The sequence below is a fragment of the Festucalex cinctus genome, chromosome 4 (genome assembly GCF_051991245.1).
Source record: "Festucalex cinctus isolate MCC-2025b chromosome 4, RoL_Fcin_1.0, whole genome shotgun sequence".
Lineage (NCBI taxonomy): Eukaryota > Metazoa > Chordata > Actinopteri > Syngnathiformes > Syngnathidae > Festucalex > Festucalex cinctus.
The window spans coordinates 17,806,027-17,825,104 of NC_135414.1; the positions used below are offsets into that span (position 1 = coordinate 17,806,027).

At 38.9% G+C, this 19,078-nt stretch overlaps 1 protein-coding gene across 2 annotated transcripts in view; it reads right to left on the reverse strand.

Annotated features, from left to right (window-relative positions):
* The window catches only part of LOC144017634 (protein kinase C-binding protein NELL1-like), a 144,770-nt gene that overhangs the window by 117,367 nt on the left and 8,325 nt on the right, over positions 1–19,078 (reverse strand). Inside the window, exons 1-2 of one of the 2 annotated variants that reach the window (XM_077519408.1) lie at positions 6,081–6,535; positions 5,849–5,999 (exon numbers count right to left, since the gene is read on the reverse strand). In XM_077519408.1, the coding sequence (XP_077375534.1) occupies positions 5,849–5,952 (104 nt within the window). In that variant the 5' untranslated portion in view covers positions 5,953–5,999; positions 6,081–6,535. Of the gene's footprint in view, positions 1–5,848; positions 6,000–6,080; positions 6,536–19,078 lie in introns of those variants that run through there. The other variant, XM_077519407.1, reaches the window with a different exon arrangement.

Genomic DNA, 19,078 nt, shown 5'->3' on the forward strand with positions numbered 1-19,078 from the left:
TTGAATAGCCCTAAATCTTTTATGAAAGGAAAAAGACTACGTACTCTTAACTGACAAGTGATTTTCCCAGCGGAGGCGGGCTGAAGGAGATTTGGAGCAACTTCTGCTAGCAGCCGCTTCAGTTACTGTACAATGGTTTGGGGGGGCTCCGCCTGTTGGCAAGCAATCTTGTCAAATGCTTTCAAAAAAGGAACAATGGGCTTTGAAACAACAAGAAAAGCAACACCTGAGAGTCAGGATAAACACAAATGTCAGGTATGAATGTTGTGAACTGCAGAGCTGTTCTGGGCCTGGGAACAAAACGGCAGAGAAAACCGAGCCCAAATGACAACCTTTCATTGTTGTTCATGCACCGCTCCGTGCAGCAATGGCTTTATGGACTACTGAGCTTTACAGACAAAAAAAAAAAAAAAAGAAACAAAAAAGTCATAAATTTGACACACTGCCGTGTTGTTAACAACTCTACCAAATTTGAATGAAGAGAAAATAAATAAACAAAATTGGCAAGTATGTTAAATTAGCTTTCAGACTGTGGTTGTGTCCGCCGAATCGGCACGACACGCCCTGCTCCAATCTTACCTGTCACTCAAATATTACATTCTCACAGTATGAATAATAATAAAGTAATAAGAATAATGTATGCTGCTGTGTTTAATAAAAGGTTAACGTTCCCTGAATTGTCAGAATTTATGTGGATCCACATACCGACACAACACCAAGTGATGCGGTTACTCCGCCGCCAGGAGACCGGTTTCCCATGAGCTGGCCACCAACTAGTATAATAAACAGTTAACTTTCTTTTAAGTGTCTGTTGTGTGGAACCATGCAAATGAGAAGGGCCAACTGTAAGTAACAATTATAATTAACTCATAATTGCCGCTGACAGCCACTGATGAAATAAGAGCGCTCAATATTTACATAATGAAAGAGGTCTGACTCATGCCAGAAAATTCTTCAGCCTACTTTGGCTAATTTTTGGCACCAGCCAAAAAAAAAATGGCCAACTGAGATGGTGAAATATTTTACGCCAATTCTCAGTACTAAACTATTCTCAGTGTTTATGTTTTCAGCACTTCAAAAAGGGGAAGTCAAACTTAAAACTCATTCACTGCCTTTGACAAGTATACTTGTCAATTGTATTTTTTAGAGCGGTGCTAAATGGGGGCGAATCTGAGCATGCTCCACTGTAAATATCAAACTTGGAAACAACTTTACTGATGCCCAACCGGTAGATGACATCATTGCCCCATTTTATAGGAAATAAACACAGTTTCAGAGTCCATGGGAGAAATGGCTGTATTTTGGCAAACCTACATTTTTCTGCTGTCAATTATAAAAGAACGGGACGGGACAAAAAGTAGGGAGTCTATTCTGTTATTTGGTAGATTCGGTTTATATATAATTATTGAATGTAATATCACGTGAGTATTGGAAATGTAAAAATTTTCTATAATGACTGGCAGTGAATGAGTTAAACATTTCTTGACAATAATACTATATGTGACCTCACTAGTCTAAGTTTACTTGATTCCTGCGAACATGGAGGTCTCAGAGAAAGTGAGTGTGCATTTAGTCCGCAGTGGCGTTGTGGGGGTGGCTCCGCACCTAATGACGTCATAAAGTGAGCACCTGCTCATTTTCTCAGGTTGGGAAGGGCTGGTGCTTTGAGATCAGAATGACCGAGAATTTCTCATAGAGGGGTGAATGTAGGAAAACACCACTTGTGTGATGGTTTTGGTGAGGAATTAGCATTTTAACATGGCTAAAAGCTCAAAGAGTTGATTTTTCACATTACTGTCCCTTTAATATTACATTTGTGGAATATGAGTTAAGCAGCAAAATCCAGCCGTTTTTATCCATCTCAGCGGGTGGCCATTTTGCCACTTGCTGTCAAATAAAAATGACATCACAGTTAACTCGGGGCTCAGGCAATGACCAATCGCAGCTCACCTGTTTTCTGAAGCTGCACTGTGATTGGTTGTTGAGACCTGCGCAATTGTGATGTCATTTTCACTCGACAGGCAAATGGCCGCCTTCTGATATAAAACTGCTGGATTGTGTTGCTTAACTCATATTCCACTAAAACAATATTAAGCAGAATACAACATTTCGACTAGTGGAGCTGCATAGAATATAATTGTCAAGAATGTTTGGGGTGGTATTCCTTTCCCTTTAATGTATTTTAAAACATCAGGAAAATTCATGTGACGTGTCCTTAGCAGAGCTTCTTACGCCGAAGAACTGACGAATGGAAGGGACTCACACACCTTAGAGCTGCTCACTGAGCATCTTTTTCTTTGAATACTCACATAAATAGAACAGTGGAGAAACAGAGCTTTGAGTTTGTTTATCACAGAGCTATCACTACTAAGTGACAATAAGTGTTACTGGTCTACTGAGAAGAAGTGCTGGCTAGACAGAAACGGTTTGACTGTAGTATTCAGCTGCAAAAAAAAAAAAAAAGCACAAAGAAAGCGAAGAAAGCGCCTTGTGATTTTGCAGCAGGGACTGAGAAATGCTTGCATTCAAAAGCTGTTTTCACTTTGAGGATGAGCAGATTGAAGGATGAGTGAAAATTGCTATTTCCTTGTAGTTGAGCTGGCTGGGGAGGTGGGAGGGAAAAAAGAGGATGCTTGGACTGTACTGTGAGAAATCTGACGAACAAGACGAAAGAGGGAATTATGGTTCAGCCAATATGATAGAGCGAGCCGTCTATTAGATAGCAGAATGGGAAGTCTGTGTTGTAATGGCAAAGAATAGGTACGGATGAAGGCCCTAATAGTGTCTTCAGAGAGGATTCACGGGTTCACAGAGGAACACAAGTCAGCTCAGAGTCATTGGAGGTTCTGTCCATCTCGCTGACTGTAATTACGATCCACTTGCAGTTTTGAAGTCTGACTCACAACAGCGGCTTTTCTTAAAACAGCCCCAGCCTGCTGCTGCCTAGCTTGGTGACAGTTCCATTCTTCTTTAACTATATATGCAGCAAGTGAAGGTTTTGAATCCCGGTAGCTGCGCTGCTCCACAACACAACATCCAGCATTCTGTCACCGTCATTCACAAAGAGACGGATGATTCTCGGTAAGGTATCGGTGTCATCTTGTGTTATGTCCTGCCCACGCAAGTCACTGGTTACGTGATTAGCTTGTTCCATGAATCTAACACAAATTAGCTCATATTCAGATGAAGTGATATTCATAATAAGTCTTATTGTCTGCAAGTATACGTACAACATTTGTGCTTTACCAGTTTTCTGCTGTTTTGACAGGTGGATTTAAAAAAGATAGGGCTGGTTTAAAAAAAATACAATACTGTAATCAAGATTGAATTGTTCAATATTTACTGTTCACATGAGTTTAAAAGTATTTTTTTATGTTTATGAAAGACCTGACTTTTTACACTTTAAGACAATTCAGAATATTTTTAATTCATATTTACAATTATTCAATTTGACTTATTAATAAACTAAATCATTTAACCAGTTACTGCCACCGCAATACTTAATTTGGAATTGAATATTTGTGGAGTTTTTATCTGGTCCTTGTTATTAAGAAAAATTGATGCTCCATAATTAATCAATATCGGATTGAAGTGAAGTAAATCAAATCAAGAACAATCGAATCAAATCGAGCTGAGCTCTTGTGAATCGATTGAGGAAATTAGAATGGATACCCAACCCTATAATAAGAGTACAAGGCAAAATGAGTACAAAAAAGTCCACACTTTTTAACCTGTTCTGTAATTGATTGAAATTGCAATTGTGGATTATTTTTTGTTACTGTTGCAGTCATGATCTGTGTTTATGTTTAGATTTGTTTTGGTTTCGTTTCATTTCATGTCTTCTGTTTTTCACGTGTGCTCGTCAACCCGGTCCTTTGTGTCTTCAAATCAGCCCCCTTAGCCACTAGTATCGTGTTCCATGTTATCGCGTATTTAGTTTCCTGGTTTCTTTCAGTCCTTGTTGGTTGATTTTCATTGTCTTGTTGCGTTGCCTGATGTGGTTTGTTACTTTCTATCTTGTTTCTTGTGTTAATTTAGTATTTCTGATTCCACATGTCTTGTTAGCCCTTTCTTTGTTGAATTTTTTGGGAAAATAAATACCTTTTTGTTTTTGGCACATCATGCACTGTTTTATTGACTCCCTGCTTTTTGTGGTCCTCCTATCTGGTCATCACTATTTAACTGAACCCATGTCAGAATATTACATCAGAGAGGAAAAGACTGAGATAATGGATGGACATGGAAAACTAGTATATAGTCCAATTATTGAGATCACCTTTATCAGTACTCATCACAATTAATTAAGCAACAACAGTGGTTATTTTCTCTTTGGGTGAGTTTGCCATTTTCTTGAATCTTAGCATTAACATACACAGTACACACTGTCAGATATTCACTTTGCCTTTGTGAGTTGCATTTTTTCAACAAAGAAAATCAATTTAGTATCTCCTTTAAAACAAGTTGTTCAGTTTGTCAGGGAGATGGGGTGAACTCGTTGCAGCCACTTGTACTTGTACTACAGCCAACACATGAAACAACCAGTCAAAGACGTACATAAAAAAAGTGAGGGGTCGAACACGACTGAAGTGGACAATCAAACACAGTCAGCGAGTCAGATGAGTGCACGAGGCAATTGAACATAGCACATACAGGGTGGCCCAAAAGTTACTCTGTAGTACTTCCTTTTTGCTATTTCATTTCAGACATCATTTAGACACTCTTGAGGCCATGAAAGCTTAGGCTTTGTTGATTTTGTAAGGATGTCATTTCTGCCCCATTGCTCGCCAATTGACTTTGGAGCAGTGTTGAAAAACTGCCTCCCGGCAAAAAAAAAATAATAATCTGCCCCTGACTGCTGTTCAGTACCAGTCTGAAACGCTTTATGGCCATCAGACTGCCCAAACATGTTTAACAATTCACACCATCCATGGATAGTTTCATCCCTTCCTGACAAACCTACCACCACTGACGAAGTCCCCAAACTTCAAGAGCAGAAACTCGTAAAGCATCATCACTTTCACATTTTCTATTTAAACAACCACATAGCTCTGCCTTAGGAAAGTCTGTTTAGCTTAATGGCTATGGGCAGTAGGCAGGGGACACCCTGGACTAGTTGCCAGCCAATCGCAGGGCACACAGAGACGAACAATCATCCACACTCACAAGCACACCTAGGGACAATTCGGAGCACCCAATTAACCTGCCATGCATGTCTTTGGAATGTGGGAGGAGACCGGCGTACCCGGAGAAGACCCACGCAGGCACGGGGAGAACATGCAAACTCCACCCAGTAAGGCCGGAGCCTGGACTCGAACCTGAGTCCTAAAAACTGGGAGGCAGATGTGCTAACCACTCGATCACCGTGCCACCTAGTCAATGTTCAGCCACCCATAATTATTTAGCAGAACACCGCACACAGCACAACAGTTCACTTGGGTTGCGAGCTTGATCCGTGCACATGTACTCGTACAAGTTGATTGCAACTCAGGTGCAAGGCTATTTCCTGGACTGCATGCCCGTTTATGCAACATCCTGTGATAAGCATTATCAGCACGCTTCGCATTTGGACTCATCTTACAGACACAATACATGGAAGCTTATCTTTCTGCCTGAGCGGTGCTGCATTATCCCATCCACAGAATTGCCTCCCATCGACTACTCATATACAATGACACCAGAATAAGTGATCTTTAACACCAGTCTTAAGTACACCTCTACAGCGGCCACCTGCAAACAACTCGAGCATGAGAATTCATCTTATTACAAAGGAAGAAGTGTAATCCGCCTGCAGTGAAGTTGTGCCAGAAAGGAGCTGAAGACAAAATGAAGAGGATTACGGATGGATTACCTGTGTTCTGACTCATGGATGGAGAATATGACACCCGACGTTGAGGACTTCTGCTGGATGGAGGCCAAGAAGGTAAATTCACTTTTCCTCCTGAATAGCTGCATGACTTTCTCTGTGATGTGCGCCGGGGCTTGAACTGCTCTCCCAACATCTAAAGAAGGAAAACGAAGACAAATCATGAGTTTGTACACACAGCTGTACAGCCTTCTTGGTGGACATGACAGAAACATACCTTAATCTCGCAAGGTGAAACGGAGGAATACAACCATAATTGTATATATACACAAGCTTAATCTGGCACTGTTTAAAAATTACAAACATACTTTATTTATTCATTTATTTATTTATCTAACTCAATAGGCAACCACCAGGCTACATGTGGCCCGCCGGCAATCTACTTGCAACAAGGCTTGGTTAGAACTGCACCAGTGTGACTTTGTATGGAAAACCCAACTGTTTACGTATGATCCAAGTTGGAGGCACACCCCAAAACCCGAATGGCATCATTCTCTTGGAATACAAAACAAGTCTGTCTGTATGTAAAAGCACACTATTACTGGTACTAGTATTGTTACAACAACTACTACTCCGGTAAACAACATTACAAAATACAGCTAGGCATGCTGGGAACTGCAGCTTCGCCTCCTGCTGTAGTAATTGGGGAAGTTGATGGCACTGGAGATTCCAGAATGCCTTGCGGCATTTGTACATATAGTAGCTAAATTATCTGTTTTAATGTTAGTTGTTTCCTTGTAGTGTCATAAAGGTTGTGTGTTATGATGCTTGTTGTGCATCATATTTGTTGTACTCTTAGCTTTCTGTTTAGTGTTTCCCCTAAATGTTTTACAAATAAACTTAAAAAGAGATCAACTTAGAAAGACTAAGCTGACAAAGACAAAGCCATTGAGAAATTCTGCTCCAATTCTAGTAATTGAACAATCACTCTTACGTTTAAGGACTTAATAATGCCACAGGCTCCCGGTAACAAGGGATGGAGGGACACATACATTATCTTGCAATTATTAAGTGAAAGAATGGTGATTTTGCATATAGGAAATTAACAATCCAATTTTTAGCAATCCAATTTTTAGCATTAGAAAATTAACATGCTGTGAATATACTAGATTGCAATTTTTCTTCTTCTTTTAATTATAATAATAATTATTATTATTATTATTATTATTAGTAGTAGTAGTAGTAGTAGTAGTAGTAGTAGTAGTAGTAGTAGTAGTAGTAGTAGTAGTAGTAGTAGTAGTAGTAGTATTAATTCATGTATTTATTTATTATTAGTAATTTTGTACTCTCAAAGACAATCTCGGCATCTTCAACTCTGCCATGTGCAGGTCCATGTCTTCTGGTCATTGTTAACCAATTCCAACCCATACAACATGGCTGCTCTCGTGACCTTTCCGTAATGACCATAACATTAAATTCTTTTTCTCACAAAACTACTTTCACTATTATGTCCACCAGGGACTGGATTGTAGATAGCGTTACTTACTGAAGTCTCTGTGGACCATTTAACTCGATTACTCCCCCCAAGTTAATCTTTTAGAGGCATTGCTTCTCATTCTTTTATTTTGTAACCAATTCAGTGCCCTCCTGTAACTTTATGCCTTTGTTCAAAACAGAAGTGTAATGGGCAAGCCAAAGTTATCATGTGTAACAGAAGAAGTTACATGTTGAATATGTTGTGACCACACCATTCCAAAACAGATAAAACACTGAGCACTGTTTTTAATTAAGACTATAAACATCTGTCTGTGCATTCGCATCTAAACATAAAGCAAAAATCACGCTAAGAGCAAAAAGGACTATAGGGGATAAAGTTGAGGCATCTCAAAGTTAAATACTAACATGACCAATCGTTAGTCTTTAAGTAGAGTTCGCCATTTTTGCCAGTGTGCATCACTTGAGCAAAATTAAAAGGAACTACTACTTGTAATAAGACCTTGACAACCCTCTAATAATCTTGATCATGAGATCCTAGCAAAACTTAAGCAGCACACCCACACAGTCTCGACTGTAGAGAGATGCAAGTCTCATGGCCAAAATAAAAAATAAAATAAAAAAAAATCACAGTCTCGGATGGAAACAGTTGATGGCATATAGAGTCACCAAGCAGACATGATGAGAGTTGCAAGCGGGGGAAAAAACGTTTTAAGTTTCAACTTATCAGTGTAATCATAAGTCTTGCTGGTCTACCCACAGCTTGGCTACATTTTACAGATGGCCTCTTTAACTGTTCCGGAAGACTTTGCTCAATGCCAATGAAGTAGTTAGCCTCTGTCTGACCAAAAAAAAAGAGCCCATTGCAAAGTGTCACCGCCAAATAAAACCATTACTGTCCTGGAATGACTAATTTGCTGAGGGCACAAAGTAAACTAGGGGAAGTTTTGAGAGAGTCATTTTTCCACAGAACATCTGACAAGAAAATGCCTCGGGGCTTATATTGCATCCTGCAGACTTCTGTGTGCCTCTTTACAGTGCTTACATCTAGATTGAATGCAATACTCACTGGCTGTATATAGGATTGAGATATACAAACAAGTGAGACAGAGTCAACCCTTTAAAGTCAATTATTCAACTTTGTTAAATCCCATATTTAGTAACCAAATCTTTAGCGCTGATGTTGTACACAAATTCAACATTTTTTTTTTTCTTTATTTAAAGTGTTAGTCAACATTAAACATTTCTTGACAATAATATATTATATGGGACCTCACTCGTCTAAACATGACATTCTGATTGATATTACATATGTGGAATATGAGTTAAAGCAAAATCCAACCATTTTTATCCATCTCAGTGGGCGGCCATTTTGCCAGTTACTGTTGACTGAAGATGACATCACAGTTACTCAAGCTTAGGCATCGAACAATCACAGCTCACCTGCTTTCTGAATTTGAGCTGTGATTGGTTGTTACCTGAGACCTGAGCAACTGTGATGTCATTTTCACTCAACAGCAAGTGGCAAAATGGCCACCTTCTGATATTGATTTCCTCTTTAAGTAAGTTAAGAGTTGACCAGTGGTTCAGTTTGAGTTTTACATAGTTCACTTCATATGGGATACATATTCAAGAAGTAACATTGGTTATTCATTTTCCAGCCCTATAAGATGGGACGCAGAAAAAAAAGAGCGAGCACCGTTTTTAGATTTATCCAAGCTTGTTACCAAAATAAATTCAGTCTAATCAAAGATAACTGTGCTCAGAAGATTCTTAATTATTCTCTCTTAAACCTGACAACATCCAGAATTGCCAGGATGATTCCACCTCAAAGAATTAATTTCATGTGTATTTGTATTCACTCATTCCTCCAATTAATAACAATTAAAAACACTTCTCATTCACAACTTCTTGTCAAGCATGCAGCAGTGACACACTAAATGAGTCAAAAGAACTGGCGAAAGCAGTTTTTTCAATATCAATTGTAAAATGAGAAATCAGTTCTTCACTGGACAAGTAAGAGAAGAAACATAACAATCCCCGAATATTATATTCTCAGTGACAATATTGAGAGGCTATTTTATCGTTTTTCTCATTTGTATCAAGCTCTAAATATTCAGGCAACCCCAACGTAAAGAGCTCCTTTGTGGATTCTAAAATATCCTAAAGCAGTCAGAGAGCGAAAAAGGTTGAGCTTCCCAGCTCCTCTCCTGTGAAGTCATCTTCCAGTTTCAATCCGGGAAACCGACATTCTCTCTACATTTAAGAGCAGGCTTAGGAACTATAATTTATGATCATTTAAAGTTTGGGGCTGCCTCAGGCTTGCCTTGAAAACTCCCCTGGATCACGTATGCGGGTCTAGTTTGCCAAGTAGCCTACGGTAACTCTTCCACATGATGCACTGAGCTTTTCTCTCCCTCCCTCAAGATGCAATAATTACACCAACAACCCTTAACTGACTTTTTTTTTTTTGGCCTTTTGCCTTCAGAAGCTGCTCAGCACCAAATTATATAGTAGTGCAGTGATACTTTAACTTTTCAGTTCCGCAACTGAAGATATTTCCACAGTGCAGCGTAGACGAGGCCCGAGAAAAGCCATCCATGTTTGTGGAGACCTTATGCACCGTCGCTTCTGCCCACAAAAAAAAAAAAAAAAAGTCTGTGCAGTGTACTGATGCAAGCAGGAAGCCGGGATTGACTTTCAAGCAGACTAACTGGAGACTCCTGACTTTACCAAGTAGGTCATGCGGCACACGCGCACACAAATCATCTTCTTGACAGACAAAATCTCTTTTAAAGGAGACACATTATTGCATTTTTTTTTGCCCATAGTTAAGCCTATAAAGCCTGAACCATGAAATATGAGAGAAAATTCTGATTCTTTATAAATAGAGTATTTATTTGAACAATTATTTTTTCTTTGAAAATCAGCTTCCACATGTGACTCGATTTGTATCATATTTGATACATCCGGTCACAATGCTTTAAATTTGTACATTTGTAACTGTCAAAAAATATAACAATAAACAGACATATCAAACATATTAGTGTTTCCAAAAATCGGAAAAAACATTTCCCACTATTTATAAGTATAGGTGTCTCTCCTTTCTCAATTGGGGCGATCTTGCAAGGTCGTTGGAAAAGCCATCAGCGGGATGATGCTAATGTCTTATCCGTGTAATGCATGTGTCAGATCATACACATCAGGGTTTTAATGGGGGAAAAAAATATTATCCTCATGAAATAGAGGGCTCAAAATGTCTTGTATTTAATATGATACGTTTAGCTTTATAAGGTCATAAACATATTGTCATAAATATATGTGATATGTTTTCATCGAAATACTTGAAGTATTAAGAAGTCTACACACCTCACATTGTACATACTTAATGAGTTTTCACTTCATCACCAAACCACTAAATTATAGTTGCCATGGACACCTACTATCTTAACAGCCATCTACCCTATGTGCCTCTCACAAAAAGCTGATACTATTAGCTAACGCTAACTCGTGATTCCAAAAAAAGTCAATGCAGCTCTACTTACTATTTGGGTTTGAAACAAAGGTAGTAACATGAATGCGGTAGATTTTTGACTTGATTTTAAATCAAGTCTCAGGTGGAGAAACTCTGCAATATCATGTAAATTAGCCCCGCTTGTTGTTACATCATAGTGGCCCAAAAATCAGCAGCTTACTCACAGATTCATTTTTAGAATTGGCATCTCATAAAACATCTATTTGCTTGGGTATTTTCAAGATGTCATCTTCAAGCTTCTTATTTTTCACAGAAGATATGGTGCTTTATTGGTAGCAAGTGGAATCCAGAATTCATTATACCGTCGTAGAGTATATTCTGGGCATGTACCTTGTGTACATCATAATAAGCAAAGTATTTATTTATACGAATGGCACGTCGTCCCTCCTGAGCTTGCTATTTCAAAAAAAAATAAAAATGTGTGTGGTCCTTTGGCTTCTGAAACCAATTTTCTCTTTGAGCCTTTTTGTGATCTTCCCAATCTTATCTTGACCTTCACAGTTAACCTCAACTGCCATTTCTTAATTATACTGTGCACTGTGAAAACTCCAACTGAAAAAGCCCCTGTGGGCATTAACAAATTATTACACAGCTGCTTGAAGAAACCAGTGGTGTCAAATGTTTGATATGGTGGACCAAAGTGCAGGAAAGAAGGCAGGCTGGACTTTCCAAAAGTAGATTTTATTTTTAAATAAACTAAGCACTACTTTCACTTAGGGATGTAACGATACCGGCAATATCGTGATATCATAATATTAAAACTGCCACATTATCGTCGTCGTCATGTTCACAATATTTAAAAGCTACACATCTGTTAAAAAAATGTCAGGTTGATTTCCATTTGTGCAGTTATATCACCGTCTGGTGGCTAGTTTTTAGTGCAGTTTAATTTTCATTAGGGATGTTTTGGCCCTTCTATGTTTAAAATACACTAATTGTCAGATGAAGGGGATTGTAAAATGCTTTGAAGTGAGTCAATATGTGGAGGAACTCAATATGGGCTTGCATTAGCATTTAAGTGCCTCAATATTAAGTGTTATCAGAGATTGAAGGTAGTTTATATGTATTGCTGTTATGTACAAAGCACAATATTGTGTTTTTTTTAGTATGAGCTCGTTTGTTTTTTTTTACAATATTGTGACCTCCCCACAATATCGTGAGCTTCATATTGTGATAATATCGTATCGTGATATTTGGATATCGTTACATCCCTACTTTCACTATGTATAGCTTTGAACACGCATAATATGTTGTGGTGTATTGATACAAACCGTTAAACTAAGTTCTGCTTTTCTGGCCTATTTTTAGATGCCAGATTTGTTGATGAGCTTGGGCCAATGGACTACCTTTTTTTTTCCCTCCAGATCATTCAGAACACTCTCTTTCTTGGCATCTGTGCTGTGCCAGAGTTGAACAGTCTATATGCCAAACTGTTTCTTTCTCTTGAAATGTCATTTTACTCTCTTACTTGGGTACGCCAGCACACAAAAGCGAGCCAGCATGTCAGCCATGCATCTAGTTCACAGCAGACTGTCCCTGAAGAGCTAGCCTGTTTTCAGATGCTCATGGGGGCTCCGCAGGAAAGAGTTAAAGGTTTGGGCTGAACAACAGGGCTGGAGCTGGAACTAGATTTGCAAACTACTGTGTATGACTTACAAAAATAATATGAAAAAAGAGGGTAGCATATGGCAGTAGCATTGACAAACTGTGGCTTTAAATTCCAGTAAGGTAGAAAAGGCACAATACCCGTTTAGAGAAAAAAAAAAATTCCAAGTGCAATTGGCATGTCACCGACTACAGCAGCGGAGATGTTTTGATGCAGCCCCAAACAACAAATGAATAATGTAGTTTACTTCTGCGCAATATACAGCAGAAAGGCAAGAAATGTTCAACAAGGCTTTTAGAATGGCAAAGAAAGTTAACATTGTTCATGCAAAAACAAAAGAGACAGAGAGCAGCACTTGAAGGAGTGCATATAAAGAAGCCTCCAACCACTGTCAAGCTCTCAGCATGCCTCCCCTAAGTTGCCTCGGCTCACATTTGAAGAATCTCTCAGCTGATGAAAAATTCATAAATCTGAATTGATAAAACATTGATGATTCCGTTGAAGATCCTTCCCGTTTGCAAGTAAATAACCTGTATGTAAACATGAAAAACCCATCCACGTTGCATCTAGTAGGTAATTGGTGTCATGTCGCGTGTCACAGATCTAATGAGGTAAGCTCTCGAGAGGGTCTCGTTTGACAATGTTGTCAACCTTTTTAGCAACAATCTTAAGACTGTTGGATTACTGTAAATAAGGCAAAAGCTCAGAAAAATTAAGGCCATCTGTCTGTGAGAGAGTCACTGGTTGTCACTTAAAGAACAATCATGCAGAGCCTTGATGCAAAAACCCAACCAAGGGAATATAAGAAAGTGGATTCATCTTCTTCTCTTCGGAGATGCAAATGTTTGTATGCTTGTACTAATACTTCCTCCTACGCTGCTACCCCCTTTGAACATGTAAACTGCACTTACTATTGCTTTTTGGCTTTGTGTTGTTAGATACTGCGTATGTGTACCTTTCTTACGCCCAATTCACCCTGCCTGCGGAACGGACGCGGTGCGTTTTCCGTACGGCATCCGCACGGGCTGCAATTCAAACCGCGTGCGTTGCGTGTCCGGAAATCTGCACGCGCCAGACCACAAGATCACGGGAGGGTTCACGCTGGAGAGTTGAGTCAGGAGATAACAACCGTGTATGTAGAGTCCTATTTGGAAACAATAAGCCACACTTGCCTGTTGTCACATCGATATGCTTTTTGGACATTATTTCTGGGACTTCTACCATAGTTCTTCTACCATGGGTAACTAGGTATTGTGTTTAAATAGTGTCATTTTGTCATGTTTAATTTATTCTGAGCTCGTTTTTTTTGCCTTTTAAATGTCTGACTTGTCATGCTATAGCTATAGCTTCCCTCCCCAAAAAAACAAGTTCGCAAACGGTTTTATTTTTTAAATTTAGCTTGACGCCAACGCCCAACTTCCTGTCCAGCTCGCGTAATTTCTTCCGCTTCATGAAAATCCGCATGCGGAATCCGGAAAAAATAGAACACTTGCGGAAACCTTCCGCATCGCCACATCCGTTTCGCACCGCACTGGAGCTGGTGTGAATTGACACGCAGACTTGAATGCGTTCTATTCTTCCGGCGTCCGTACGGCCGCCGTAAGGAGAACGCACCGCATCCGTTCCGCAGTCAGTGTGACTTGTGATTGTCTTCCCATTTAAGCGATTATCCAGAGGTGGGCAATTCATTCATCTTAAGTCATTACTAAATTACAGTTCGTCAACACAATTTTAGGACTGTCAGTAAAAAAAAAAAAAAAAAAAAAAGTCAATAGTCGAGTGAAAGCACAATATTTTATCCATTTAGAAATAGTTTGCACTAGAGCCACAAGGGATCAAGAAACCCCCTCGTTAGCGTGTCGCGGCTAGCTGCTGGACGCAAACGCTGGAGACGTGCTGTGCCGTACATTGACAGCGTTATTAACTAGCATTTAGTAGTTTAGCTGGTTACTGGACAATGCACTTTACCAACTGTGCCACCGAGCAGTATCAGACACCTGGTAATGATGATAAGTTATATGTATGGAAGTGCGTGTGGAAAGTGTACTTGGTAAAAGTTAAATGTCTAATCAAACCTAACTAAATGTAAAACAAAACAAAACTGAAAACTAAATCAAAACGAACAAAAATGAAAATTCAAAAACTATAATAACCCTACACTGCACTACCTCTAAATTTGATCACTGGATAAATAATTTAAAACTGAAGCCCTTCTGACTGGTCAGAACAAACCAGCATTTTCACCAAGCATCCTCAGAATTGCTTTACATCGCGATTTATCTCAATTAGCCCTGCTCTGCATATTTGAAAAAATGCAATGCCGGGAGAAAGCAGCTCTCGTCCCCTGAGAGCTGTAAACTACCACGTCATTAAATGTGGAATCAAACAACCAATCTTCAAATGAGCTAATCATCATGCAATCATGTTGATGGGCAGGCTGCTTCATCATGTACTCACAACTGCCGCATTGTTGATCACTCCAAGAGCTTTGCAACATTTTCCAGTCCAGAATGTTATCAAGTGGATGAGGATAAATGGTGGCAAAAACAGGTGGTGCAGCATGTGCAGCGCATGCAGAGCAGCGCTGGGAGATGCGATAAGGACAAGGCCATACAGGGAGTAGACACATGGGGAGATAATACCTGCAATGGTCACTCGGAGGTGGGGGGTTTTTTTCTTCTTTTTTTAAAATCAGCGATCCCCTCATAAGTTGTAGTCTGGTCAAACTCATAATAGTGCATGGCATGCCCTACACATGTGAGCACGTCACATTCATGTATCAGTTGGTGTTCAACATATAACTTTGCTAATTCAAAGCCGCAGTGTTGAGGGAACTCAGGCCGGGTATGGATTCAAATTTCTTCAATCGATTTGATTTTTTCCCATTCATTTCACTTATTTCAATCCGATATTGAGTAATTATGGAACATCAATTCTTCTTAAACAAGGACATGATAAGAAACTCCACAAACATTAAATTCCAAATTAAACTTTGCAGAGCCAGTAACTGATTAAATGGTTGATTTATTAATAAAAATAACGTGTTATAATTACTTTAGGTGTGACACAAACATTGGATGAGAAGAAAATCTTTTCAGAATTCTAATTCAATAATCGTAAATTGTGAAAGTGCAATAAGTCAGGTCTTTCATAAATGTAAGAAAGTACTTTTTAATTCACGTAAACAATAAATTTCAAGAAAACAGTAAGATATTAAAAAAATGGCCTTTAAAATTCACTTTTGTTGTTCATTTATGGGAAAAAAAATATTAAAATAATCGAGAGTGAAAGGCACTTTGTGCATTTTTTTTTATCTGGAAAAGATTTCCGTGCAAAGACGAGACGGAAGATGACATTTTCATCCGCTGCCTTAATTGGTCAAAACAAACGTGCAAAGATGCCGCATCATCCAATCAGCTTGAAGTATTGTACGGCATGTCCCTCCTTTCCCAAACGGATCTGCTGAGTGAAGTCCCAGATTGATGACGTGACGAATTCCCTCGAATGAATCACAATTATCAACAGAACTGTCTCCTCTCAGGTACTTATTCTTAGATTTCTAATTTTTTTTTTCATTTCTAAATTGTTCAATTATCATCATGGGAGCAACTGAAGTAATTGGGTGTGTCGATACTGTTTTGTTTTTTTTGTTTTGTTTTGTTTTGGGGGTTTTTAAAGAACGCATCACTGCAATAAATGACTTGTCAAATGTTTCTCTTATTTGCCGAGACAAATATCCTCTCTCACCAAGACTTAAGTTGAAGAAGCTTGAAAAATGTCTGCTCATTGTTGTTGTGTGCGTGTATGTGTGTGAGTGAGCCATAATTGGGTGAATTTCCATTCCCTGAGGTCTTGCGTCACACTGACATTAACAGTCAGTCATTTTGCATTGTTTGTACACTTTAGCTTTTAATGAACTACAGATGAGATGGAGGTAATATTTTTCATGTGGATTCATTATTCAGCTCTTTTCAGCCAGGGTTCTACATAAATTCTGGTCGGGTGGCTGACATTGCTGATAATTGTCTCAGTAGAAGTGTTAAACAAGCATTCAATTGCTCTTCTCCGTTATTCGGACTACAAAAAACGTTTTCATCTATAATACAGTGCAAGCGCAACATTGTGTAACATCCCAGTGAATAGAGGAGGAACACAACAATATAAATAAACGGCAATATTGGAGTATTGTCTATTTGTGCCTGGAGATTGACAAGCAATGTCTTGTTGCACGGGGAATATGGCACTTTTAAAATATATTTCTAACTCCCTGTGGGATAAACAACGTAGTTCTATTGTAGTCAGTGGCATGGAGTCTTGCGTCTTATAACTAAAAAAAAAAACGAGGATGCAATTGTTCTTCAAGTCTTTGTTCTTCCAAACAGTCCTACGGCCTTGTGATCCATTCACTGGCATCGCCTGCTTATTTCTTTAATGATTGTAGTATACGCTGGATGTTTTGGTCACATCATACATTCAGAAATGTTGTTGCTCAGGCACTGGAATGAAAAGACTAATGAGCAGGCTTTACTATTCATAAGCTTTTTGTGCAAAAGCCTTCAGCAACAAAAAGCGGAGGAAGCCTTCATCACTTTCATTAAAGCGACTCACACTTTTCAGCCCTGTGTCTTCCCCCCGGAGACATGACAAGCCGGCGGTAGCGGCGTCGCGACGCGTTTTCCGATGCCGCTTCTTCACAGGATGACTCTTACTAAATGACGACTTGCCTTGACATGTAGTCATTGTTCACCTTTTTTTTTGTCCATTTCATCTGACATCGCTTGATGCTTCTTTGTTGAAGTTTGTGTTTGCATTTTCCCAAGACTAAAGCTTTGAAGACTTTTAATAGGCATAATACACCAGCCTTGTTGTCATATAACAACCAATTTATTTGATTTTATCTGATGGATTAGCAGTGCTTTAAAGGTGGGGGGGGGGGGGGGGGGGGGGAATAAAGTGGTGGTACTTTCATTATTTGATTGTTGCCAGGTAAAATATGGCAGCGGGTAACAATAAATAAACAATATATGATATTTTCATCTGTCTTGATTAAATATGAAATGTCCGACTGCGTTTGAATGCACCTCCTGGTACGCATGATGCCAATATTTATACTTGCCGAGTGGCTGCTAATGCCGGAGACTTGTGCTGTATCATACAATAGCAATTGGATGTGATTTTGGGATGTCACAGTGTTGATGTTGGTAGAAGCTATGAAATGATAATAAAAATTGTGATAAGGAAAGCTGAAATGTCAACTGTATCTACAAGAAGACAAGTCAAGCTCGCTGTCACGGCACCACGTGGAGCAACTTCAAAATAAAAGCCGCTAAGGCTAATGCTGCGGTCGAGGAAGGTGGGAAGTCGGACATATCCCACTTGGAATCGCCCAGTTTTTACCTCAAACCGTTCAAAGCGAATGTAAACAACAAAGATGGCTGATCTAGGGGTAATTAAGAAGCAGCAGCAGCTGAGCAGAATCACATTTAAAAGAAATGTTTTTAAAAAGTATAAGAATGTACACATGCGCACACACACAATAAAAAAAATACACCCTATAAAAACTGCTCCGTTTTCATCACTTATTAAGGTACTGACGTGCAGGAATACTTAGCTTTATCAGTTTTGTTAAACGATGATACTAAATGAGTAAAAATGAAGTGAAAGCAAGCTTCGTATACTGATTGTAGCTGCAAATTGAGAAGATGAGAAGTCGGTGTTCCATCGTATGTTATTTCCACCAGGATCTTGACAGTATATGTTTGTGTATCGCATTCAAAAGCAGCCCTGAGTTTCAGTGTAGCGTACTACACATACTGTAACATTCCCTGGTTCTCTTTTTCACATTCAAGGATAGGTGAGCTCCTCAAGACGTTTACTTACACCACTTCACCTTTTCAAGTGGAGAAAAACTTTCTCAACCTTGAAATGAAAATATTTCTACACTTCAAACATGAACAACTGCCAAATTGTTTTGCTAAGGTGTGACAAGTAAGATGCTTCTTGTTTTCCTCAGTGTGATGTAGGTTTCATCTTGAGTGCAAAAGTTAGATATCACACCATCTGCTTTGAAGCTGCCACAGGTGCAACCTGTTAGATGATCAATTCACAGCAATAAATAAAAAAAAAAGAAAAAAAAGAAAGAAACTGTGATAGTGTTGTTTTCGCCCCAAAAAACAACAGCACATATTTTAACTCATTTGCTCCCAAAAACATATAAATATGTTCTATTTTAAATATTACCAGTGTCCAAAAGACGTATTTATACGTTTTGTTTGTTTTGTTTTTAATGCTGGAGCATACAGAAGGTTTTGATACCTCTGAATTGCCAGAATGGGTGAAGCAATGGTAGCAGTGACAAAAACGACCAGCAAGTGGCAGCAGAGTATAAGAGATGCAAACAGTTTAAAACAGATTTGTGAAGAATGATGAAACTTAGCTATATTCTTATGCTAATTGCTGAATGATGAAACTTAGCTATATTCTTATGCTAATTGCTGCAAAACAGAAACAGATTTTTTTTCTGATGAAAGAAGAGACTCCAATATTTGTTGTCCAGTAAAACAGCTAGGTGCGAAAGGGGGTTGCTTCAGTGAAAATGGCCGGATGAATGAATGAATGAATGAATGAATGAATTAAAGTA